Genomic DNA, 25,207 nt, shown 5'->3' with positions numbered 1-25,207 from the left:
ATTTCTTGCTCTTCACTATTGTATTTGAAAACATGGCATGAAATATTTGGATGACTTACTTTATTACAGAGACGTTTTGCCAGGGTTTAGGAGTTTCATTTTTAATCAAAGTCTTAGTTTCTGTGTGGGATTTTAATTAATCGTAATTCTTCACTGAAGTCTGAAGCAGAAATTTTTATACGACAGTTATACAGAAATATTATTCCATAGGTTACTGTACTGAAAAACTGAGCATTATCACATTGGCTGTGTACATTATAATGAATTAATCAAACATACAAGGGAATGTTGCTTTAGCTTACTTATAAAATAATAAGCAAATTATTTCCAAATTTTTTATTACTCTGTATAGGCCTACTTTTGATCAATCCATATTACAGCTTACCCTTCTTTAAGCATTTTGGTGACGTAAACAAATTTATTGGACACATACTGCACTGTAATGAACTTTTTTTTAAACTAAAATTTTATATAAGTTGAATTTAGTAATAAAGATAGGTGCCAATTATAACAGCTTGATTCAAATTTAGGCTGTCTTGTAAAAAAATGCTCAACCTGTAAAAATTTTGCTTTGGGCCTACGAAGTCCGCAATATGGATGAACCTTTATCAACTGAAGACCCGTGAAAGGTTTGCTAAAATGATTTCTAAGTTTCTCGAAAGGGGCTGCATGGATAGACCTATATACATTTTGTTACACCACTGCATTGCTTTGCTACTGGTATGTCAATGTGTTATCTACAACACTGTACCTTTTATAGAATATATGAAGTCATTAAGCTATTGTGTTCTGCATTTAACCCTTGTATAGATACTCTCTAAATGATTAAAGCTTCCATGTTACATACAGAATGATGCTCAAATCGCTGTAATCATACCTTGCTGTAACAATCATCCATAAACTTCATATCAATTTGTAGTTTGTGGAGTCTTACTTGTCGTTAGGATTCAATACATTACTTAGGTCTACAGGTATCTATCATGGAATTTGATCTCTCCCCTCCATTGTTTTTCTTGTGATACCAGTATGGTAGCGGTACTAAATTAAATATAATATTTCTCATTATGACAATATTATTTACTTCACAGGAATGTTCACATTCTGTACTTCATTGGTAATAATTAATCATAAAATAAATTTGTAAAATGTTAAAGTTACGCCATTTTCTCAAAGAAATTCAATTTCATATTTCACATTGTATTCAGTGCAGTGGTGTGCCGTACACAGAAGGCAAGGAAAGCATTGATTCCCCTGTTCATAAAGCGAAAAAGAAGGAATTTATTGTAGAAATTATATTTTAATCGTGAGAACTATAAATTTTCTAACCTTAAAATGTCATAAAATTCTTTTTCTGAGTGCCTGTCCTGGTCAAGGTGGATTCATTGTTCATATTCTTAGCCTCAGGCGCCTATACTGGCTGATATGGATTCGTTTATTTCCGTTCGATGAGTTTGCTGTTGAAGAGAGAAGAATTGCTTTTGTCTTCAAATATATTTAGGTGAGATTGCTGCTATCAGTTTTGTACTATAGGCTACATATAAAAATTTGTATTATTGCTTCTCTCACATAAAATTGCACTGCACACCACTGGTCCATTGTCAATTTCGAATCTAGAAATGAATTTGAATTCATTTAATTCTTTATGTAAAGATTACGTTGAAATTGTACTTAGCTTCGCACTGAGAAGAGACTCGATACAGTAATAATTATTTATTATGGCTAGGTTTCTAATGAAATTGCATTCACTTTCTTGTAAGGAAAACTAAGTGGTTTCGTTTGGTTCTCTCTTTTGATTTTCTTTTTAGTTCATATTTAAATATTATTGCTCCCATAGGCATTTTTTGGTCATTTTAACTGGTTTTCGGACAACAATCTGCATTATTGTAGGTATATTTCAGATTCAAATTGTGGATATCATCAAGTTTCTTCATTAATTCGATATTTTTTCTCTATGAATTCTGTATTGTCTAAGCAATTTAATGTCTATCCCCTATTTTACAGATTAGTCCAATCCTTCCATTCGAACACAATTTAAATGGCTTTTTTAATGTCTAAAACTTCTAAATTATCGTAAAAACTATTGATACCATAATTCATGTATCACTGAATACTAAAATGAAATGTATGTCCAATCGAACTTAATTCTTTATTAGAAAATAAAGTAATTACATTTGTTTAATTCATCCACAGAAACTAAAATAAAAATTAATTTCAGAATTTGGGTAGACCTATCTTGGTTAGTTACGGTATGTTTATTTCTTATTTCAAGTACGTACCTGAAAATACAAAGATAATTCCTAATACGCCCAAGTTTACAGAAAAATAAGGTACAGTATTGCATTATTTTAGATTATTAATTTTATTTTCATGACATGTATTATTTTTTTTCTGTTACAATGCATAATTTGGTAATTACCTTCATGAATCCTAGACAGCCACTGGCATAGCTCAGTTGGCTAAGGCACTTGGCTGCCAATCTGGAATTGTGCTCGGGTATAGGTTTGATTCCCGCTTGGGCTGATTACCTGGTTGGGTTTTTTCCGAGGTTTTCCCCAACCATAAGGCAAATGTCAGGTAATTTATGGCGAATCCTCGGCCAAATATCATCTCGCTATCACCAATTCCATCGAGCTAAATAACCTCGTAGTTGATACAGTGTTGTTAAATAACCAAGTAAAAAATCGTCGATAGTAGTAAAGAAAATTTTTCACTGTAATGAGCAGAAATAAATGATGGAATGATATTACGATGTCAAATTCCCTTTGTATTACCATTTATCTGATAAATAATTACAAAAATTTACCTCTGTGGAAGTATGAAGAACACTTAGAAAGAAAGTAATGTCCTTTACAATTATTTTTAGTCTAACAACAACGAACAAAATTACATTTTCGTAACATACCGGTACATCAAGTTTATGTTCATTACTTAACTAAATAATTAATTTGGGGGTTACTGGTAAATGAAGAGATATTGTCTATCCTCTCTAAAGCTTTATCAGGTTATTTCTTGTTTCCTGTTTACAAGAACAGTATTTTTATTAAATGGATAGTAATTAAAATTAATGATAATTATTTGTTTTGTTTTTTTTTTTTGTACAATACGAATTTTGTTAAATGTATTGACAACTCACGTTCCCTTAATAACCTAAATTTTTGTAATGCTTCAATGACTGGTTATGTATTATGTATTGATATTAATTTATTAACAATAAAGCATTGACATGGCGAGGTTAATGATATGCAAGGCATTATGAAGATCTGCTCATGGTCTAACTTTTATATCAACACTCACTTGTCTTTGTGTCAACCAAGATTCTGTAAACAATATTTTCCATTAAATTCCATTATCTGGAGGTACTTGTTGTTTTGTTACAGTTTAATAAGCTTTAACTTCCAAGTTAATGTTTTTGTTCACTTTCTGCTAAATTATTGGTCTTTGCTATGAGACTCCATAATAATGCGCAAACTATTAGATGCAGGAATTTTTGTTGTTTCTTGCTGCACATATTAAGAGCAGGGGGCAAAACTTTTTGTGTGACCGAGATATATTCTGTATGTACAAAGAGATGCCAACTTCAGTCTTAGTTATTTGTTGCAGTATACGTAGTTTTGTCAGTAGGCCCTATATGTAATAAATATTCTTTTCACATAAGAAGAATCATTGTCATATTCTAGGACCCTTTTACTGAAATTCCCAATTTAAGACGAATGTGTTGAAAATTATCTGAATTCTAATACTTATATGTGTATTTAATTGCTTTGAATATCTTCAGAGTATAATAATTGTTAATACTGTGCTTTTTGTTTTTAAACAAAGGGGACAAGTACCAGTACCCTACAGAATAATAGATTCTTCATATTTAAATAACCAAGTGGACAATCTAGTCTGTACATCTATAGATCTAACTTTACCCTTTGTAGTCCAGTTTTGTTGCATTTACTGGAGTACAAGTTGGGCAACAAAGAATTGGCAGTCCTTTACTTTAGACCAATTCTGGTAAAAGGTAAATATTATAAAAGAAAACAAAGTGCAATATTTCTTTATTAGCTTGAATCGACAACTGTTCAGAGACTTGGTTTCGGAGTTGGTCTTTCTTGATAAGAGTGCAGAAATGACAAATGCAGAACAGATTCAGTCTTACATAACTTGGTAGTTTGGCTCGGAGTCCACATAGGTTCTGATTATTCTCGGAAATGATGAACACATTCCTTGTTATGTTTGGTGACATCCTCTGGACTTTTATACTACGTTGATATTAATATTATGTCATTTGGCATCAGCTTTTAATTGCAACCCCCTCACATTAAAAACATAACATCTGTCGTGATATGAAGTTTGCTGATACCATTATCCTTTATATCAATGTCTTACACATACCACTCTTTTATATCTTTGACGTCACGTTTCTTAGCGACCTTGACCCCGCACTTATCACTACCATTCTTCAAATTGCCGTTCATCTGTTGTGGATGCTGTTGACCATTGCCTGCTCCCAGAAGAGCAGCATTGGGTCCTTGTGCCTGCTGATAGTTCTTGCTCTCATCCACCTTGTATGATCCGTCTGACCTGTTTTTGAACTTGAGGATAATAAGTATTATAAGAATAATGGCAATCATAGCCCCAGCTATGATTCCAATGATAAGTGCTGTATTCTCAGCTGCTTCCGACGAGATGCGATCACGATCCTTGCGGGTAGTGTGTCTTGTAGGTATAGGCATTACTGGAGGCATTGGTAACTCGGTGGTGGTTGTGCTGGTCGTGCTGCTGGTTGCAGAGTCATTACTTGTGCCAATACTGCCACCTGCAGGTAACGATGATCTAATACCCCCACTGCCAGTGCCGTTGTAGCTGCTTGTCGAAGATGGAGAAACATTTGATCCGGTACTGGAACTGCTACCTCCTGGAGGAATTTCCGATGTGCTGGAGTCCGTTGAGTCTTGCTTAGGAGTTCCATCTGGTAATGCGCTGCTATGATGTGTCGATACTGTGGAACAAGTAATATTGTCCCCTTATGTAGCACATCATAGATAATAATCTGACTATGACATGCAATATTTACATTCTCATAGTGAGTTCTAATTCTCTAAGATTTATATACAGTTTCTTAGTTACAAATTTATACGTCCAAGCATGCATCTACCGAAACTGTTGTTTCAAACATGTCCTTGAATTTAATAATGTAGCAAGTGTCTCTTGTGTTTTCACCGAGTCACAAAAGAAAAGTATCCAGCATTTAAGAGCAATGTGTTTAGGTACTTAAGAGTTCACTACTGCTCCAAATGTTGACACTTCTTCTTCATAACAATACACAAAGAGATATCACTACACAGGTTACCACAAAGCTACGAGTGTCACAACTGTAATAAGGTGCATAAAATCTGAGGAAACACAAAGAATATATTTCTAGTGTGCTAAGTTTTATAAAAATTAAAATAAATTGCCTAACACACTCTTTGAATGTAAGAATAAACAGTGGATGATGTGAATGTTAGTGTACATTTGAGACATACGCATAGGGATCTTCTAGTCTTAAAAGTCAAGACACTTTGTTCCAATGCTAACTCAATTTCTTAAATTTAAAAACAATATACAGTACATAATCACGTTTACATTTAATGTAAATGAAAAACAATTTATTTAATTCGTATACAAATTTATTTCATGCCTTTGAGTTTTGTTTCTCTCAATGTTTATATTTGTAACTTCTATTTTCTTTTCCACTAGAACTGAATGTCAGAAACTTTTGTTTGTCAGTTCCTCTTGCCAGTCATCTGTCCATTAACATACGGAGAAAACAAATAAACAAAAAGAACAGGAAAAATTAATGTTCAATGATGCGGTAGATGAAATTATAAAGTACAAAGCATTAATACTAAAACTTTGTTAAAAACAAAGCAATAGAATATGTCACAGAACATGTAATAACTGCTTTACTGTTCTTCTGTGTGTGTTCAGTGATTATACAAGTGTTAAAAGAGTAAATCCAAGAATGAAAAATACCACATGTTTTCATCCTGGAAGAAATGCAAAAAAAGGAGTAAAATCTTCAATGACAGTCCTTTTATGGGACGAATTTTAAGCATAGGATGAATGGAAAGTTCTCTACCATTTTGTTCCTTACCATTTCTCAAAAATAATTATTTTACATGATAATTTTTTATCCCATTATCTTTAAAAAAATGATATTTAGAAACACCATTTTATAAACGTCTTTATATTAGAGTTCTCAGTTTCAACGAATAATTTTGCACAATGTTTCTGTTAAATTTACGGTTTAAGAGTATTTTAATACTTTAATTATTATTAACAAATCACTTTACATAATGCTGTTACCAAATGCGTACTGCATCCTAGGGCCTGAGTACTGTTGAGGCCAATTTTTCTAGAAACAAAGTCAATTTTCTACTAATATAAAAAATGACGCAAAAAGGTACAGGAAAATTATATTTCTTTTATCACCCTAAGAATTTATTTTGTGATGTTACTGCCACTGAATACATTCCACCATGTATATTGAAGCAATAACTAATCCCCATGCTAGAAATTCCTTTACCAGTACGTTTATGCATTTCATTGCTACTCTTTTGGTGTAACATGATATAGTGAATATTTTAATGAATACCATATTAAAAATAAGAATGCAAAAAAAATTAGTAATGCTTCAAATTTCTGGAGGAAAATATAGCCCTGTTTTCTAATGCAGTTATTGAATATCACTATAAATATAATTGATGTGCTGTAAATAAGATGGTGAAAGTGTATATAAAACAGAATAAGCCTATGAGTATACCTAATAGTTTTCTCGTCTGTGAATTATGTATTGCATACGAAAAAGTTTCACTAGAAGTATATATAAATATGTATATTTATCAAGATTAGAGTACAAATTCGTCATCGAAAGTTTTATGACATATTAAAATATGTCTCCATTCTGTCATTTCTTCATTCAACTATAAATTCACATTTTCAAAATGTGAGATTTAGCACATTAAATTTACTAGCTCACTTTCTTCGATCCTAATATACTGTATTATTAATATAAATTTTCTCTTTTCAGTTTATAAAATGAGCACTGAAATCAATAACACTATCATAAGACAATCTGATCCGAGATTAGCAATAATACTGTTCAGACTTCATAAAAATTAGTCAATTTCAATAAAATTGTATGATTGGTATAATTTATTTCTGTAACGTAGGTTGTTCTTAATGCATTTCTGTGATTGTCTATAATCTTTTGTAGTATGTCAGATATTAACATTTTCTATGTATCTATTTCTATATAGGCCTACTTAAATACGGTACACACTTTGAAGTTAAGTAAGCTAGTAAATTTCTTATTTTCCCTTAAGTTTACAACCTCATAAAATGCCAAAAATACCGTTAAAGATCTTCTCTTCTGTTTATTTTACAATAACTGCCATACCATAGTGTAGATAATGTGCTTGTGCAAGTGCATATGTGTCAGTACCGGTATCTACTCATGATCTGAGTTCATATTGCTGTCTGTGCATGAAAGACCTATGTTTACTGATGAAAACATTTATGCTCTGGAAAATACAAATTTTGTGGGAAACGTTTTGTTTATGGTAATACAGTATTACCTAGCAACTTAAAAACATATATTTATTACCCAGCATGTAGGCTTAACTTATACAAATTTCTAGAGTTTTGTGCAGGATACGTTAAACATTTTCCCTGAAATTTGCTGGCTTTAAAATATAATGGTTATTCTTCGAAGTATGGTAGAAGTAACTGGATACATATAAGTTAAATCAATTCTCTCTGAATAAAATAAGCATTATTTTGTAAATTGTATTAACACATACAGTGTGAAGTACTCAAGTGCAATTGTGTGTGTCCACTCTTACAAGGAACACCTTGAGTGCGAGAGAATCTCTAGTAGTGGAATCTCTAGTAAGGCTCATTTGAAAGTGTTGTGTTAACAATTATGACAGGAAAAATATTAGCTGCTATTGACCCACCATGTGCATCAGGAGGGCTACAGAAAATGAGTGTCCGAGAGGTGCAGAGATTAACCCTCTATGGAATGTATGTATTACACTTCACAAAATGGACATCGTCAACATTCAAGAAATGTTCAAAACAAACCCATTAACTTGCACCATGAACACCAAATGAAAAATAACTTGCCACAGTGATCACAAAGGTTCCTACCATCAAAGGTTAAAGGTTAAAGGCGAACTTCTTGGGAGTTATAAACTGTTCAGGACGCTCAGCTAGGTATCCACTCTTAAAGAATGCATATAGAATCATACTGGTATGACATGGTGACGAGAACTGATGGAATGTGATAGCATGCAACCGAATGCGAAATAATCTGTTGTGGAGTTTATCATGAAACTGGCTACCTTTTAAGGCGTAGCTGCAGATGGTGTGATAATACGTTTTATAGGCATGGAGAAAACAAACATCCAGAAGCTGAATTTGTCTAATGGTTCCAGATGGTATGAATTGCAATGTCACACACTTTTCAGGAGGGATAGTTTGCTCTAAAGAAGTATGATTTTTATACTAGATCAGGAATCAAGCAAAAGAAAGTTATTTTCACCTGCTATTGGGCAAAAGTAGTGTTCATACCGTAATTGTAGTTCTACTAAACCCATTTTCACACTCTTGTTTGCTGTGACGTAAATATTCCCTACTGCCCTTGCAAGATCACTGACACGAGAATGAATCGTAGGGGACAGAGCACTTCCAACTTCTCGCAGCACAATAAATAACTTCCCAGTCAATTTACAATTCAGATAAACAGTCGGTATAATTGTATACGAATGCGTTAGGACATTTATACTCGTTGATCTTGATACAACTCTCTTGGTACCACTAATTTCCAGGGTTCCTTTCATATGCATTTCCTCTTCAAATCCCGATTGGTTGGAGTTGAAAACAAATTCCTTACTGAACAATGGGATAAGTTTATCTTATCTACAAATTTTTGACAACGTACATGAGGAGTACAATGATGACAATACGTGCGTAAGTGAAAGTGATATTGAAACAGGTGTCAAGCCATGTAGTTCATCATCCATGTCGGACAGGGAGCTACAAATCCCGTCTCCAGTGAAACGTAGTAAAGGACAATAGTTGTCCAAGGAGCGGGTACATGGTTGATCTTCGACAACATAGTAAAAAAAACAATTATGAACAGATTTCGAATCAGTCCACAACAATATGACAGTATAGTGTATAAGAAAAACTATGGATATTCAAGGGAGGACAAGGCATACTTGTTACAAAAACTGGTGTTTGCGCATTTCAAGAATGCTCGATATAATTTACAGGATGTACATGATAATGACCTATTACGTTATAGACATCAAACTGCACGAGTCATAGATTGCAGTGATTGCAACAATGGATGGTTGCATAATTTCAAACAGAGATACAGAATTGGAAGACATAACATAACGAAATTTTAAACAAAGCTTCAACTTGACAATGTACAGCAAACTGTGGAATTGGCCCGAAAATTTATAGATGAGATAAACAAACTTATCCCATCGTTCAGTAAGGAATATGTTTTCAACTTCGACCAATCGGAATTTGAAGAGGAAATGCATATGAAAGAAATTAGAGGGGAAAAAAAAAGTTGTATCAAGATCAATGAGAATAAATGCACTAACGCATTCCTATACACTTATACCGACTGTTAATCCGAATGGTAAATTGACTGGGAAGTTACTTATTGCGCTGCGAGAAGTTGGAGGTGCTCTGCCCCTACGATTCTTTCTCGTGTCAGTGATCTTGCAAGGGCAGTAGGGAATATTTACGTCACAGCAAGCAGGAGTGGGAAAATGGACTTAGCAGAACTACAATTATGGTATGGCTAATAGCTGGTGAAAATAACTTTCTTTTGCTTGGTTCCTGGTCTGCGTATAACCATCAGCAAACTATCCCTCCTGAAAAGTGTGTGACATTGCAATTCATAACACCTGGAACCACTAGACAAATTCAGCTTCTGGATGTCTGTTTTCTCCATGCCTATAAAACGTATTATCACACCATCTGCAGCTACGCCTTAAAAGGTAGCCAGTTTCACGATAAACTCCACAACAGACTGTTCCGCATTCAATTGCATGCCATCACATTCCATCAGTTCTCGTCACCACGTTATACCAATATGATTATATAGCTATGCATTCTTTAAGACTGGATACCTAGCTGAACGTTCTGAACAGTTTATAACTCCCAAGAAGTTCGCCTTCAATCCTAATGGTAGGAACCTTTGTGATCACTGTGGCAAGTTATTTTTCATTTGGTGTTCATGGTGCAAGTTAATGGGTTTGTTTTGAACATTTCTTGAATGTTGACGATGTCCATTTTGTGAAGTGTAATACATACATCCAATAGAGGGTTGATTTCTGCACCTCTCGGACACTAATTTTCTGTAGCCCTCCTGATGCACATGATGGGTCAATAGCAGCTAATATTTTTCCTGTCGTAATTGTTAACACAACACTTTCAAATGAGCCTTACTAGAGATTCCACTTTCCACCTCGCACTCAAGGGATTTCTTGTTATGATTGAACACAGAAATAGAACATATCATGTTGTAACTTGTGTAACATAAAAATTTATGATGAATGGTAATTGTAAGATACTGATATTTTGAAGATATGATTAAATCAGAAAATTGAAGTATATAAAATCAACTAAATTAACATTTATTTTTTGGTGATTGTAAAAATGTGTTAATAGTCAACCTGAAAGTTATTTTCTATTTTCATCACATTAAGTGAGAATAACTGTTATTAAACTGTAGGCAAGTGTTGATACTTATTAACGGTGAAGTTAAGGTGATTGTACTTTAATTTGTCAGATTTGTAGCGTGTATGTTATAAAGCATTGTAAAAGTTAATGAAAGTATATTAAAAAAGAAAGGTATGTTTTCAGAACTTCTTTATGAGAACAATCCTTATGGAAGATATGGTCGTTGTCTTCATAACCTCTTCCCATATTTCCATAAAATAAGATATCATGTAACTTAAAATTTATTTATTTATTTCTGCCAAAAAATTGAATACCGGTATCAGAAATACAGTATAGGTATGTAAAATGAAAAATCGATTTTCACAACTATTTTGAAACGAACTGAAATGAATTAGCCAGTAGGCTAATAAGTAGCCTAATAATTGTTTTTTAATTAATATATAGATAAGTAATTGCTATCAGTACATTAAACTATTTTGCGAAATGTTAGGGCCTACACAATAACAAAGATTCTCAGCTGTGGCCTAAATGATCGAAACTTAATACCTATTAATTATGCTCCATCGTACTATAGTTCTGAAGACGATGCTATATTGTCTCTTAAATAAATGTAAACAAAATAAATAAAATAAACTTTTCTTAAGTCTAATAGAGCAAGAATTACATAACTTAACAATTCAGGATCTAATCAAGAGAAATCACAAAACACTTTTGATCCATTTTAATGAAAAATTGTTTTATTTTACAGAAACAACATAATATGGTACAGTACCACAAGTGTGTCTTCTGCAGCCCTGAGTAGACAGTATTAGTCTAAGTCAGAACGGCATGGACACACAATAGTTGAAGACAATGTATGTGATATTTAAAGTTCAATGTGCCAGGCAGGGGGTAGGTTAGGAGGAAGAAAGAGACATAAGATATGATATGGAAGGGAAAGGCAGCTTATCATATCTAATTAGAAGTCTGAAAGAAGATCTCATCACGATTAATGTTAAAATGAATTCTTCATTCATAAATTTTGAAATAGAAAAGAATGTATGCATTTATTTTGTCTAACCATTATACTGTGTCCAAATTTTTAAATTGCCTTGTAACATTGGGCGGACGTGAGTAACCTAACTTCTTCATGCAGTTAACAATTTATTAATTGAAACAGTTATTGAACATGTTTTGGTAAACAAATATAAAATGTCAAAATGTTCGTCTGTAGCTGCCATGTACAAATGAACAAGATGTACAAGTATAGCACAGGCCTAAAGGGAAAGGCATAACCTGACTACTTCGTGGAGCTTTTTAAAATTCAATGCTGTCTTTCTTCTATTTGCAATGTGACGATTCTTCAACAGTTATAACATGTCCTCTCTCAGGATTCAAACAGGAGCCACCTGGCTACACTGTCCTATTGTTGCACAATAATATGAATTAGTTCGCATTCTCACTCTTTGTTCTTAGAATTGGAAAAGCATGGGTGTGAAATACAATTCCTGTAACAGTTCGTGTATGTGTAACCTACATCGAGGTCATAAAAAATGTAAGCAATTATACTTCCTTTGTAACAGTCATCTGATTGTATAGATGTAAGTATATCTGGCAAATATTATGGCACAAGAATGATGTGCAATAACTGAAAACAGTTTGATTATAAACTACCAGTACATAATGTAAAATAAAAGTCGAAATAAAAACAAGACATATTTGTCAGGGGCGGTTCGTCATAAGTGCACGAAGGGACGTGACCTTTTAGAAAGTTTAAGGCACTAAATTTAATATTAATCTAATGAGTTTTAATACCAATTTATGAAAAAAATATGACAGGACAGTACATTTTCAGTTTAGATATTAGAAAATCAATGTTTTAGCACGTTTGTATCTGGAGTAGCGCCAAGTGAAGTCCTAGAACCCTTAAAAAGAGAAAGACTAAGTTAGGGAAACTCATTTGCGGAACACATGTCTAAGTCTTTTGTGAGGAAACAGTACCAGTACTCCAAATATTCTGTAGTGTGAAGCACACGTGTTATTCAGTACAGTTTTTACTTGATTTGTATTAATACTGGTAATCGCCACCACTAATATAGTACCATATTTCTTAGAATTAAAAGTATGATTTTCATTACTTCTGTGAACGAAATTAACTTAAAATAGCAGATAGCTTTTTTAATTGCATATATACTAATGAAAGTGGGCTAACTCAGTACTAATAAACTAATACAGTTTCATTGAATTAAAAGATAGGCAAATAGATTTTATATAAAAATAGGCATCATCGGTATTTTGTAAAACAATTAAGTAATTTAAATATTTATATTATGTTTTGTGATGTGCTTATGTTTGTGCGAAAAACACATCTTAATTAGGTGGCAACTGATCTGATGCAATGTTACATTTGGACAAGTTTGAATTATAACGTTATAATACCGGTACATATTTATATGTTGCATCTTGCGGGGAGAAAAAAATGTAGTTAGGCTTACTGCAGTAATTAAGTTTTTCTATGTGTAGGCTTGAGCACCATTTTTTTTCGTGGGATACAGATGTACTGTAACTAAAATTCAACCAATAAAATGCATGTTTTTTCTCTGATTATTGATTAACTTTCCAACTTCTTGACTGTGTTAATGTGAAGCTTATTTTTTAATAATTAGATTACCGCACCTTAAAATGCAAAGAGTTTTGACACCTGCTCATCCCAAAAATTTCGGCCAAGGGCACGAATATTGCATTTGTAATTTACATTATCTGCTAACATATGTGTGCTGCAAGTAATTAACGAGACAATTCAGTACTGTGCTACTTATGCATAAAACTGATGTCCCAATATCTTTCGTCATCAATAAAATTGACATGCAAGTTAGATAAGGTCAATTACTATCTTTATGAAATTCTGAGAGTTTGGTACAGACGAATTCTAACCATTACCCCTTGTGATAAGTTGACAGACGAGAATGATGAGTGGCAAGGAATTTTTACATCAGTCCCACTTTTAGATTTCAGATAACATCTTTAAGTACAGTATTAAGAATTCTGTACAGAAAGAGTAGCAAATGTCTTTTCAATGCTACCTTCCGACAGCGCAACTCTGACGGAGTCATGCAACTTCTGCTTCCATATTGATCCCAGAAATCGAGAATTGCTGATAGAAATGAACAGGATAGTCATAAAAACGTTTTTCTGTTGAGTAAAAAAGTAGCAAAATGCTACCAATACAATGATGTGCATATGGAAGATACCTAATGGCAGAACAAAGGAGGAAAACTTTCTAGAATTTCTCGAGGTGAAAATAAGAAGAATAGAAAAAGAGAGTATTCATTTGTATCATTTGAATTATATGGTGTATTAATTTCACTATTAGCTACTAATTCAAAATAAAGGTTAAAACCTTATAATGCAGAATATGTGTCTACAGTTTTACCAACAGAAACAGTAATATTCAACAAATTAAAATAATATCTGTGAAACATCTACGTGACATAGTTATAGAAATCTGGCTTCTGTGTTAAGTATTCAAATTGCAAAAGTACCGGTACTAAAAACAAAATTGACAGTTGAGTGTATAGTCGCAGACACTCAGATGAAAGATTAGAAAGCTTCAACTTTTTAGATTAATATAATTATAAGTTTGTAGTGCTTCTGTTCGCCATCACAACACTGGGTTATTAGGAGAATGCTTATCGTTTGTCATTTGTCATTTGTTGTTTGGAGTGTTGTGCTTGTAAATACGCCTTTAATTTTGTAGATTTCAAGAAAGTTTGTGCTATTTATGGACTAAAGAAGATGAAGTGTCAAGTGGGAAAAACAAACACTTCCAATATATTCTGTTTGAGTTTAATAGAGGAGCAAAGACAGCGGAAGCGGTTCGAAACATTTGTGCCTGTATGGGGAGAATTCCATCGGAGAAAGCACTGAAACAAAATGTTTCTGTCATTTCAACACACAACACTACGTAGAAAAGTTAGTGTCCATCTACAGCAGATTTTTATATATTTATTTGCTAATAATTGTAACATAAAATATAGTATAAACAGATAAAACTTTAGCTCATCCTTGAAAGAGTAGAACTCGTGCTCAGGGGCGGATTCTTAAATTTAAATTAAGAAGATGATGTTATATGTCTGATGCGATAAAGAAGTTATGTAATACTACGAATTGCTTTCCAGGAATATAACCATAACTACAAACATTTATTGCCAACAACTCCGACACCTTGCGACCGCAATTGAAGAAAAACGACCAGGAACACAGCATCAAGTGCTGCTGCAACACAATAATGCACGCGCACACTCCTCTAACATGATGAAAGTAGCTATCCAGGAGCTTACTTGGGAGATGACTCTACATCCCCCATAATCTCCTGATCTTGCGCCCTCAAAAATCCACCTTTTCCATTCTCTACCCAACAATTTCAAGGGAACTCCTTTGATAACGAAGATGCTTTACAAACTTGGCTTGACAACTTCTTTAACTTACTCCAAACCAGTAGATTTCTTCAGATGTGCAACCAAAAAACTATCCCAACGTTGGCGCAGAGTCATAGATAATGTAGGAAAATATATTACTGATTGATTTCTATCTTCTATTCATCTCAAATAAAATTTCTGTCACAGTGGAAAAACGTTTCGAACTTTTGCATCAACCCAAAATAAAATTGAAATTACTTACACATTGTCATGATCATTAATGCTTCATTTTAACCATTAATGCTTCATTTTAACGAGAATATTTGAGAATTTCAGGACGTAAAAGAAAAAAATAATAATAAAATAACGTTAAAATAATTTTTATTACAACAATTCATTCCAAGTACCTACTAATAAAATGACTCATGATTTAATGTATAATTTAAAATATGCGAATATAATTTTTTGTTATAAGAAAAAGTGTGTGAGTTTTAATCAGAAAGCAGCTTCATCAGTCTAATATACACATTCTTAAAATCGAAGTTCAGATTTAACAGGATTGCTGGAAACACTGAAAATTAATGTCTGACTTCTTGAATTAAAAAACTTCACACTCTCAGATTTAGACTAAAAAAAAAACCCTCTCAATTTCAATTAACAATTCATATACAACTGTGTATGTACGAGTGACTTGTGCTCAGACCACTACACAATTGACAACATGCATGAAAATAAATTTTAAAACATCGCTTATTGAAATAAAAATGAAAATAATAAGCGTCATGAAATATTTTCTTATTTCATATTGTGTTACTAATTTCAATACAGTAACTGATTTCACACTTCATACTTTTCCTCACTAAGCATCAGACATATTTCATCACACAATTTTAATCCTACATCTTCACTCACATAAAGACCACCAATGAAGTCCACTTGTTTGATTTCAAAGCCAACTGTTATCACACTCACATTATTGCCATCTATCTATATTCCAATATAAAGCTCTATCTTTTTTTTTTTTTCGTTATACTTCGGACTGAAACTTTTTTTTATACACAGCTTTAATTCTGTTATTTCTTCTTCGTTCTTTTTCATAGTCTTCTTTCTTCAAATGTAATATTCCAACATTTGTGCTCTTGAATAAAAGTTAAATTCTATATCCCATTCTTATTTCGAATTTGTACTCGTAGTTTTCAATAGATCAAACAGCATAACGTTATATACAATCATTTTCAGCTTTATTTATATTATTAAAATTTTTCAACAGTCCAGTGTTGAAATCGAACTCTTATAAAGTTTTCTTAACTCTGAATTCTGGCTAAGAGTTTAAAATTCGGTATTTGAGTATTATGTTGGAAAACATTTTTGCTTCGATATCTCTAACTTCTTAAAATTTTATAAATAGATTTATAATGATACAGTAATGATCACTGTGATGATAGTAACGTGTACTGAAAATATAACTATATGCACTTACATATTTTTACTATCATCTTAATCATTTTTAATTTTATTTATTAATGGCCTGTACAGCCAATTGTGAAGAGAAGTAAAATTACATAAAAGTGATACGTTATGTTTCACTCATTGTATGATAATGATTTCATTCCTTTCTTTGTCCATTTCCTCTTTCTCCCAAACTCCATAGACGACAATTTTATCTAAGTGCAAACATATACTTCATGAATAAAAATGATTCAAATTTGATATCCATGAAGCTAATGACAATAACAAGAACAATAAACAATGTAGCAACTGTACATGCTGTACACAATAAATGCTTTTGTTGGCAAGGAACGAAGTAAGAACGTGTTTCAGTTCTTTTCAAACAATGTTGATGCACCATTACGTTGATAATGCTCTTATTATGTAATATTCTAAGAATGCTGTTTTCAATATCAAAGGGCAGTGGTATGTCCTTGAATTTATGTTTCTATTAGTAGGTTTCACCTATTGCAACTTCTAGCACAATCTCTTTATATTACTCTTTCATCGTACAATCTCTTTCCTTCCAACTCATACAGTTTAAAAGTTTGGAATTTTTATCCTATCACAAAATAGGAAAAAAAAAAAAAAACTTCCTATTTGATATGAACTTTCTGTTGTGTTTGATGTTACAATTTATATAATCTTGACTGTGAAAGCACCGATTACTTTCAAATCCATTTCAAGTTGCTTCCTAGACTGGAAAAATGTGATTGTGCATTTCTCCTGTATGTGAAATCTTCTAAATGATATTGGAAATTAATTAACACATTCCTGTCTTATAAAATATAGCATTATGACATTAATCTTTCAAAATTTCTAGAAGTGTATGTCTGAGGTCAGCTGGCACCCAGAAGTTTTATAATACATACGGGTAATAAAAATAGAGTAAAAACAGAATAGATTTAAACATAAGTTTATTGAAACTCGGTTAATTTTAACAAAGAATTTCTGAAATAGTATGTAATGCTGCGACCTAACATTTTTAATAATAGGTACGTGTAAGGGTACTATACTGTAATTAAAAATAATTTGCTTAAATGTCAACATAAATGCAAAAGAAGTTCTAGTAAATACATAGAGAAGGTGCACAGTTCGTATTAGAGCAGTAGAAAACATAAATTAACGTTGCATTTATTATAATATTTAAGTAATACCAGTAACATAATAATATTGTCAGAAATGAAAGTTATATAACTATCATGTTAAGCAGGATTAGAGAATATCATGTGGATAAGACTCGTTGGTGAAATTTTAATGATCATATAGAAACAATCTAGTCTTCCAATTTATTATTTTATTTCAATTTTCATTTTAATAATTATTGCAACAATTAAAATAACATATTTTAAAAATAATTATAGGCTATTCATTACCGTCATGAAAATGACATAGGTATTGTGTGAATATCCTGCAATTAGAAAATTAAATTAAATTCAACTCTACCAAAAAGGTGTTGTATCCTTTGTGCTATATTTCGTATGTATAGAACTGCTTAGCTTATAGAAAGCTTGTAAATAAACTAGGTAATATTGTACACAATTTACTGTCCCTACTTAATCACATTAGACATTTGGTGTACCTAGCATCAGATTTACTAATGCCATAATTTATATATATTTACAAATTAAGCCTTCATAATAGATAATAATGAAGTTCTGAACAGAAGAGAAACAGAAAAGAATGCTTGGAAACTACCTATAAGTAAAATATCTGTATATTCTGGAAACTGTAAAAATCAGAGAATTTAGAAAATTATATAAAAATTCATCTTCTTTGAATTCTGGTTTTTCCGTTTATATGTTTCGTCCACATCTGTAATATTATCATGCTATCATTTTGAACTTATGAAATGATACACTATTTTATTTAACAAGCACTATGTATAGTGGAAACATTTGAAAGATATTATAACTAAGAAAAATACCACCAAAAACATTTACATCACGAAGAGAAGGCTGAAATACTGACACAAGTAGATGACAGACATAATTTGAATATGAGATTGATGATATTCACTTAAAGCGCAATAGGAAAATGAAACAGTATCTATTTTAAAATTACTATGAAATGGAAAATCTATAACACGGCTGTAGTCATAGATTTAAGTATTATTCCACGTTCATTTGAATAAGTATGCTCTCGCATCTTGTTTGGCTGTGACAGTGTGCTTAAAGTATTTGTTCTCAATCTCTATTTCTATATAACTAACAAATGATGCAAATTGTTAAAAATAACAGACTGACAGATGGTACTAGTCGTCAAGACCGACTTCGGCATACATTTAAAAACAGATCACACCTACAATTAAAACTCAACAGTCGAGGTCGGTGGACGAAGTGCCACCTGCCACTATTATGATTCAAATAAGTGTAATAATAAAATCAATGAAAGTAATAAAATTTATTTCACGTGGAAATTTGTCAAATATAATGCATGAATGTGTGTTAATTACTCAAATATAGTAATTAGAGATCAAAATAAGAAGTTAATAGATATAATTTAAAAACGACCATGTTACAACATAAAATAATTGCGATTAAATTATATCTTCTATTACATAAAAGCATTAAGAGGTACATGTTGATCAATTGATGATGGTGATGACGATTATGGAGTTTATTTTTTCTTATTCTACATTAGTAAATTCCCTTAGAAATATGTGCATTTAGGAATGTGTTAATTGATTCCTTAATCGAGGAGCTAGTATAGCATTGCTGGCTGGTTGCATTAAAACAGTAATAATTATCAAAGAAAATGTAAAGATAATAAATTGATCATATTATTTCATCACAACAGTGAATATATTTCCTCACATTGAGCTTAGAATTGCCAACTTTATTTTAGTTTTTCATGAAAATGTGAGTAATATTTAAAATTGAGATGTGTGGTGTTGTTTTTCAAACTTGTCACTTCTTACTAGATGTGTGATTCGCAGATAATGGTTGATTATAATAGCTGGTTTCGAGAATGTAAATACAGACTTGACACAATACTGAAATGTTTTTCTAGGAAATACAATATAAAGCAAGTATGAAGTGAACAGGCTTGAAGAAGTGATTTGTCCATCAGTGAGTTTAATAAGGAAGACTTTCGTATATTTAGTTAAAGTATCTATTTGTGTACGTGTTTTATATTTAGTTAAATTATCTATTTGTGTATGTGTTTTTCTAACAACTTATTAAGATCTCAATGTACTTCATTTTAACTTATTAGAAGGTAAAATGTCTGAGAGCTATAAAATAAAAATTCTCCAGGCTGAGAGCTAATTCAATAATGTGAGCATTCTTCCTTAGCTGATTATTTCTGAGGAACTATCATACCTGTACCTATTATAAATAAATAACTGAATATTAAATACAGTAATTTTTAAATAAATTGTATTTTAAATCATGAATGGAAGGTATTTTCTCTTTCACACCACAAGATTTGAGTGGGAGTAATATGAGGAAAACAAATAGGTACTGGTACCGGTACTGTAGTTACATTTCTCAAACAAGCATGAAATATAGGTCTGCAATAGTTAAGGAATCCATTAAGAAGACAGAAGCTTAAATCTCAACTCAGCTTGCAACATACTACTGAGACGCTCACAAGAAAATGGAGTAAATTCAAGTCTTCAGAATTGGCAAACAACAATTACAGTTAAGGAATCCTCATATTTTATTGGCCCTTCTTTACTTCATTTCATAAGAAAAAGATATAATTTCTTTCTTGAAATTTCACTTTAAAAGAAAATCTAAATCTTACCTACATGGTGTTAAATCGATAACCTTCTTGGCAGTGATATTTTTGCTCTGATAGGACTAAATAAAGTAATGAAGTTCTCATTAGCTACAATTAAGGGATTGTAAAATTACTTGATAAAAATCATAGTCTTATATTGGCTTCTCAGCCTAACAGAAATTGTAGAGGAAAGTATGCACTATATTTCACTGCTGATTACAATATTCTATCTCAATCTGAGACAACATTACAACTAATAGGTACCGAAGTTACCCCACTTGAATAAGTCAAGGAGTTGAATTCACATAAATAGTTGTTAAAATTTTGAATTCCCAATCAATAATACGTTCGGATGTAGATACAATAAATAATATTACTGGTATATAAATGATGATTTCCAATGACCCAGAGCTTCGTAATTATACATTTTCTTTCATATTATATAAATACTACCGGTAATTGTCATTTAGCAGCAACTGATGCTCAAGTCTTTAAAATATGTATGTTATTTTTTTATTTTTCTTATATTTTGACTGACATAAAGGATTCTATTTTAGATACAGTTTCAAATTTGTCGCGAAAAAAGTATGTGTCCTACGCTTTTCAAACTATTGATGACATAAAATAAGATGTATTAAATGGGGAAAAACTGTTTTACATTGAGTGTATTTCTTGGCATGAGTTGGAATATTACTCAATTTTCTATCATGTTACGAGAAATGTGTTCTGAACGCTTGAAGCAAACTAGATCAATACCATGTATTACTTAGTACTGGTACTGTAGTTAATGTAAATATTCAAATAACATAAATGTCCCATTCTTTAAATTTTTCATTGAATAGTTTTTACAATTTTGACTGTTTTTATGTTCAAAGTGTTTTATTTTGTTTCAATTTTTGCAATAATTTTGTTTTCTAAAAGTTACCCTGGTACCAGGTTCCTGTTTCATAATTTCCGGAGACAGATAAATATACACGAAAAAACTACTTTTAACATATCTGAAACCTTAAAATCCAACATGGCTTCATATAGAACAACATACCCCAAATCAAAATCCAGAAAAGCTTCTCTTACCAATATCACCCATGAAAGATATACATATAATCCATAACATAAATTTTATTGAACACGTCCTAAAAAGTGATAAGACTCCTAATGAATTAAAACAAATTATATTGGAAACGATTCACACTCTATATCCTGAACCACAATGGCTACAAATTTATACAAATGGATCTAGATTGGAAGTAGGGGATGGAGCTGGAGCTGGAATTTACTCAAAATTATTTAGCTTCTAGGTCGCAGTTGGGAAAAACTCCACCCACTTTGATGGTAAAATCCAGGCACTAACATATCTTCTCTACAGAATAAATTCATTTCAGTGCGCAGTTATTTTAAGTGATTCAACTTCGGCTATACAAGCAATAACAGCTAATACTACTAATTCTCCAATCCCCAGTAAAGTGTTAGAAATAAAAAAAGATTATCAGATTATTGTTTAAACAAAATAAAATTATCAACCTTCAATGGATACCCTCTCATTGCGGAATCCACAGTAATGATATTGCTGACTTTTTGGCAAAGAAGAGCACCAAAATTTTACAGAAACCAAATCAAACTTTATCCCATTATTCTGCAAAAATTATAATTAAAAGAAACTTCCAGTAAGAACTGTTGGAGTACTTCAAAACTCAAAGTAATGACAAATCATGGGCAGCTATATTATTAAATAAATACTTAATTCCCGAACACCCAAGACTTGATGCTGTAGCAACATTTTGATTGTTAACAGGTCACGACTATTTGGCTGCACACTTTTATAAAATTGAAATCTTCACCTCTCCAAACTGTATTCGTTGTGAAGACAATTCTAAAATGAATAAGGATCACCTTTCGAGTTATTTAGCTCTCAAGACGCCACCTACAAGAATGCTGGCTGGACTTTATTGGGAAACAAGAAATCAAATTGAATATATTCAAGCATTTGGGCATTAGATTACTACTACTACTACTACTAGTACTACTACATATCTGTTATTTTGCCGTTCACTTGTATTTTTTTATACTCTTTAAAGAATTAAACTACTCATTCTATTTACACACTCAAAATACCCATTCATTCTATTTATATACCGGTACTACTTAAACTACTTGTATTTTTCAGAAGAGTGAATTTTTTAAGCAGGTTTTCTCTGGATCCCAATTTTGCAGCCAGTACCTGAGAGGTCATGTCGAACTTGGTTAAAGTAGCAAGCATGGCTCGAACAGTTTCTAAACTCATTCAGAATTTTTGGGACGTCCACATCATGTTTACTGAAGAAAATACTCCCTTCACTGAAGAACTACCTCCAAGAAGATACAGAAATAGTTCAACCAGTATTTTCTCAAAGAAAATTTAAAAAACTGTCACTCCAAGTTGAGCAAAGAGTAGCAATTTCTCTATTCAACTTTTCTAGAGGTGACGCAAGAAGAGCTTGCCACGGAAAGCTGCGCGAACTTTCGGAAACGTTCGGGTGCACTCGACCTCGCTTCGATTCAATTGGCAGTTCTCAGTCGTCTGCTGGCTTGATGTTTCGAGTGAGATTTATCACAGCGCGTGTAACGTAATGTAAACCTTGTTGCAGAGTAACTAGTAACATAACATTGTTGAAAATGCAGAAGCACGAATTTTTTTACACATAAAATCACTGAATGAAATGACAAAGATGTTATAAGAAATATGTAATTGTGTAATAATTGTATTTGACGTTGTAATAAAACACTAATACTGTGCGATTTTATTAAAATGTTCTGATAACTAGGGTACTATGGTCGGTTTATTTTAATCTGTATATACTCCTTATGTTACGAGCGGAGCCTATTTCGTTTTTCATAAATTTATGAACGTCATAAATAATTCCCTAGTTTGACTGTGTAACGTTTTATTAGCACTTCCTAATTTAGAGCGAAACTGGGGCATTGTTAAATACATGTACATAGAATGTTATACAGAACTCTGTTATTTAACAAACACACTTTGAACTAATAGAACTACTGATATCAGGGATAAAACGCAGAAAATATAACACACACGCTGGCTTCTACCTGCTCTGCACAATACACTCCATGAAACGAACAGCTCAAGACCGCGCTTTCGAATGTGCCCTGTAATCAGCATTAGGTGATTCATAACAGCCCTGTAACAAGCATGGCGGCACGAGGACTGAATATTGTTCTCTGCGCATCAGTCAAATGGGCAAGCTTTCTTTGCGCTTTCTTTACTATCTCTCAAGCCAAATGTTTCTTCAAGCAAAAAATTTAATAAAATAAATTATCTTCATCCAGGTCAAATCCATTTACATTTGAAAAAAAAAAATTAATGAACTGTCTCTACAAATTCTGCTCTTTCTGGAGATCTCAGCAACATGCATTCCACAGTTACCGGTATCTTATCTTGTGAGTGAAAAATCCAGGCACTGAGATATTCAACAGAATTTTCACAAAATTCACAAGAGACACTGAGAATTCTCTTATGGAATAAGAGCCACTTCTTCGAAAGATGCCACAATTTGCTTAATTGATGATGGAATAATTTTCTCACCTTCCCTTAAGTTTAATTTTTTTTATTAACTTTGATAACAATATGGGAGACTTAACTTCAATTACATCCTCTACTGACTCTCCTCCAGTTTGTATTATGGCTTCATGCAAAAGCAGCAAAGTTACATAAGCAAATTCATCTACAACGATATGCAAGGATCATTAAACTAAATTAATAATTAACACTGAAAATCCGGGGATATCTGAAGACAAATTAAATCTGGGACAAAAAGAAGCAAATTCGGTGACTGTCCCCGGAAAACATGGATGTCTGGCACCTTATTCTACATAATATTATACTATGCCAAAAATGTAACATATTATTGTTATTTGTGTACCAGTGCCAAGAATATTGTTTGTACTTACAATTCAAGTATACATCTTTATTGTATTTCCAGCCATTTCATTAACGAGCTATATAAAAATAAATGCTTCAGAACATGAATGTATCATGTTTCAGCTTAGGCTCTGTCTCTCGAAGATTCGACTATCTTCAAAATGGCTGGATATAATTTAATTTTGAAGACACATGGACAACTTGAATTGGTCACTATTTTCTTAGTCAGACAGCAGGCTAACATAATGGTGTTTATAAACACATCATCATAGATTATATTTTCCCCAAAGGACCTAGAAAGAGTCAACTTCAGTTTTTAAGCAATAAATCATATATTGCACATATATGTGAACAAAAATAATGACAATTTTACGTTATTAAAAAATATTCAAAATATTTTCTCTCAAAGGGTGAACATTATCCCACTTGAATTATGCAATGGATTATGAGAGTTTGGATTGACTCATTTTGTTGGAGAATTTCCTATAAATGAAAAATATTTCAGTATAAAACGATTGCTAGAAATACATTTTGTTAACATCCTGCATTTATTTTAGAATTACATGTTTAAAAAAAAAACTAATTTCAGGCTGATTATTTTAACACATGAAAGTAGTTATATTAACTTTAATCGAAATAAAGTGTTAGAAGTGTGTAATCAAGATAAATAATTCTAATTTCCAGTTCATATTGCCTGGAAATTACAAGAGAATCAATATGTTGATTATTCTGGCGAACATTTAGAGCAGTGCCTTCATGACATTAAAATGAATCACATCATCCCAAAGAAAAGCTACTCTTAAGTATGAAATATCTCGTAACACTATTATAAACAAGTTGAAATGTGAACGCTGTTCCATCATGGGCTGTCCAACTGTATTAAATGGAACAAAAAAAATGCGCTTCCAAAGTCATATTACAAAAGTTTCCAACTATGGCTTCC

General features: G+C 32.1%; 1 protein-coding gene across 2 annotated transcripts in view; it reads right to left on the bottom strand.

Annotated features, from left to right (window-relative positions):
* Positions 1–3,329: 3,329 nt before the first annotated feature.
* The window catches only part of LOC138700108 (neurexin 1-like), a 940,828-nt gene continuing 918,950 nt past the window's right edge, over positions 3,330–25,207 (bottom strand). Inside the window, exon 20 of one of the 2 annotated variants that reach the window (XM_069826434.1) lies at positions 3,330–4,987. In XM_069826434.1, coding sequence (XP_069682535.1) covers positions 4,371–4,987 — 617 coding nt within the window. In that variant the 3' untranslated portion in view covers positions 3,330–4,370. The remainder of the gene's footprint in view (positions 4,988–25,207) is intronic. The other variant, XM_069826432.1, reaches the window with a different exon arrangement.

The sequence above is a fragment of the Periplaneta americana genome, chromosome 1 (assembly GCF_040183065.1).
Source record: "Periplaneta americana isolate PAMFEO1 chromosome 1, P.americana_PAMFEO1_priV1, whole genome shotgun sequence".
Taxonomy (NCBI): Eukaryota; Metazoa; Arthropoda; class Insecta; order Blattodea; family Blattidae; genus Periplaneta; species Periplaneta americana.
This window is presented reverse-complemented; position numbering and strand designations above follow the sequence as displayed.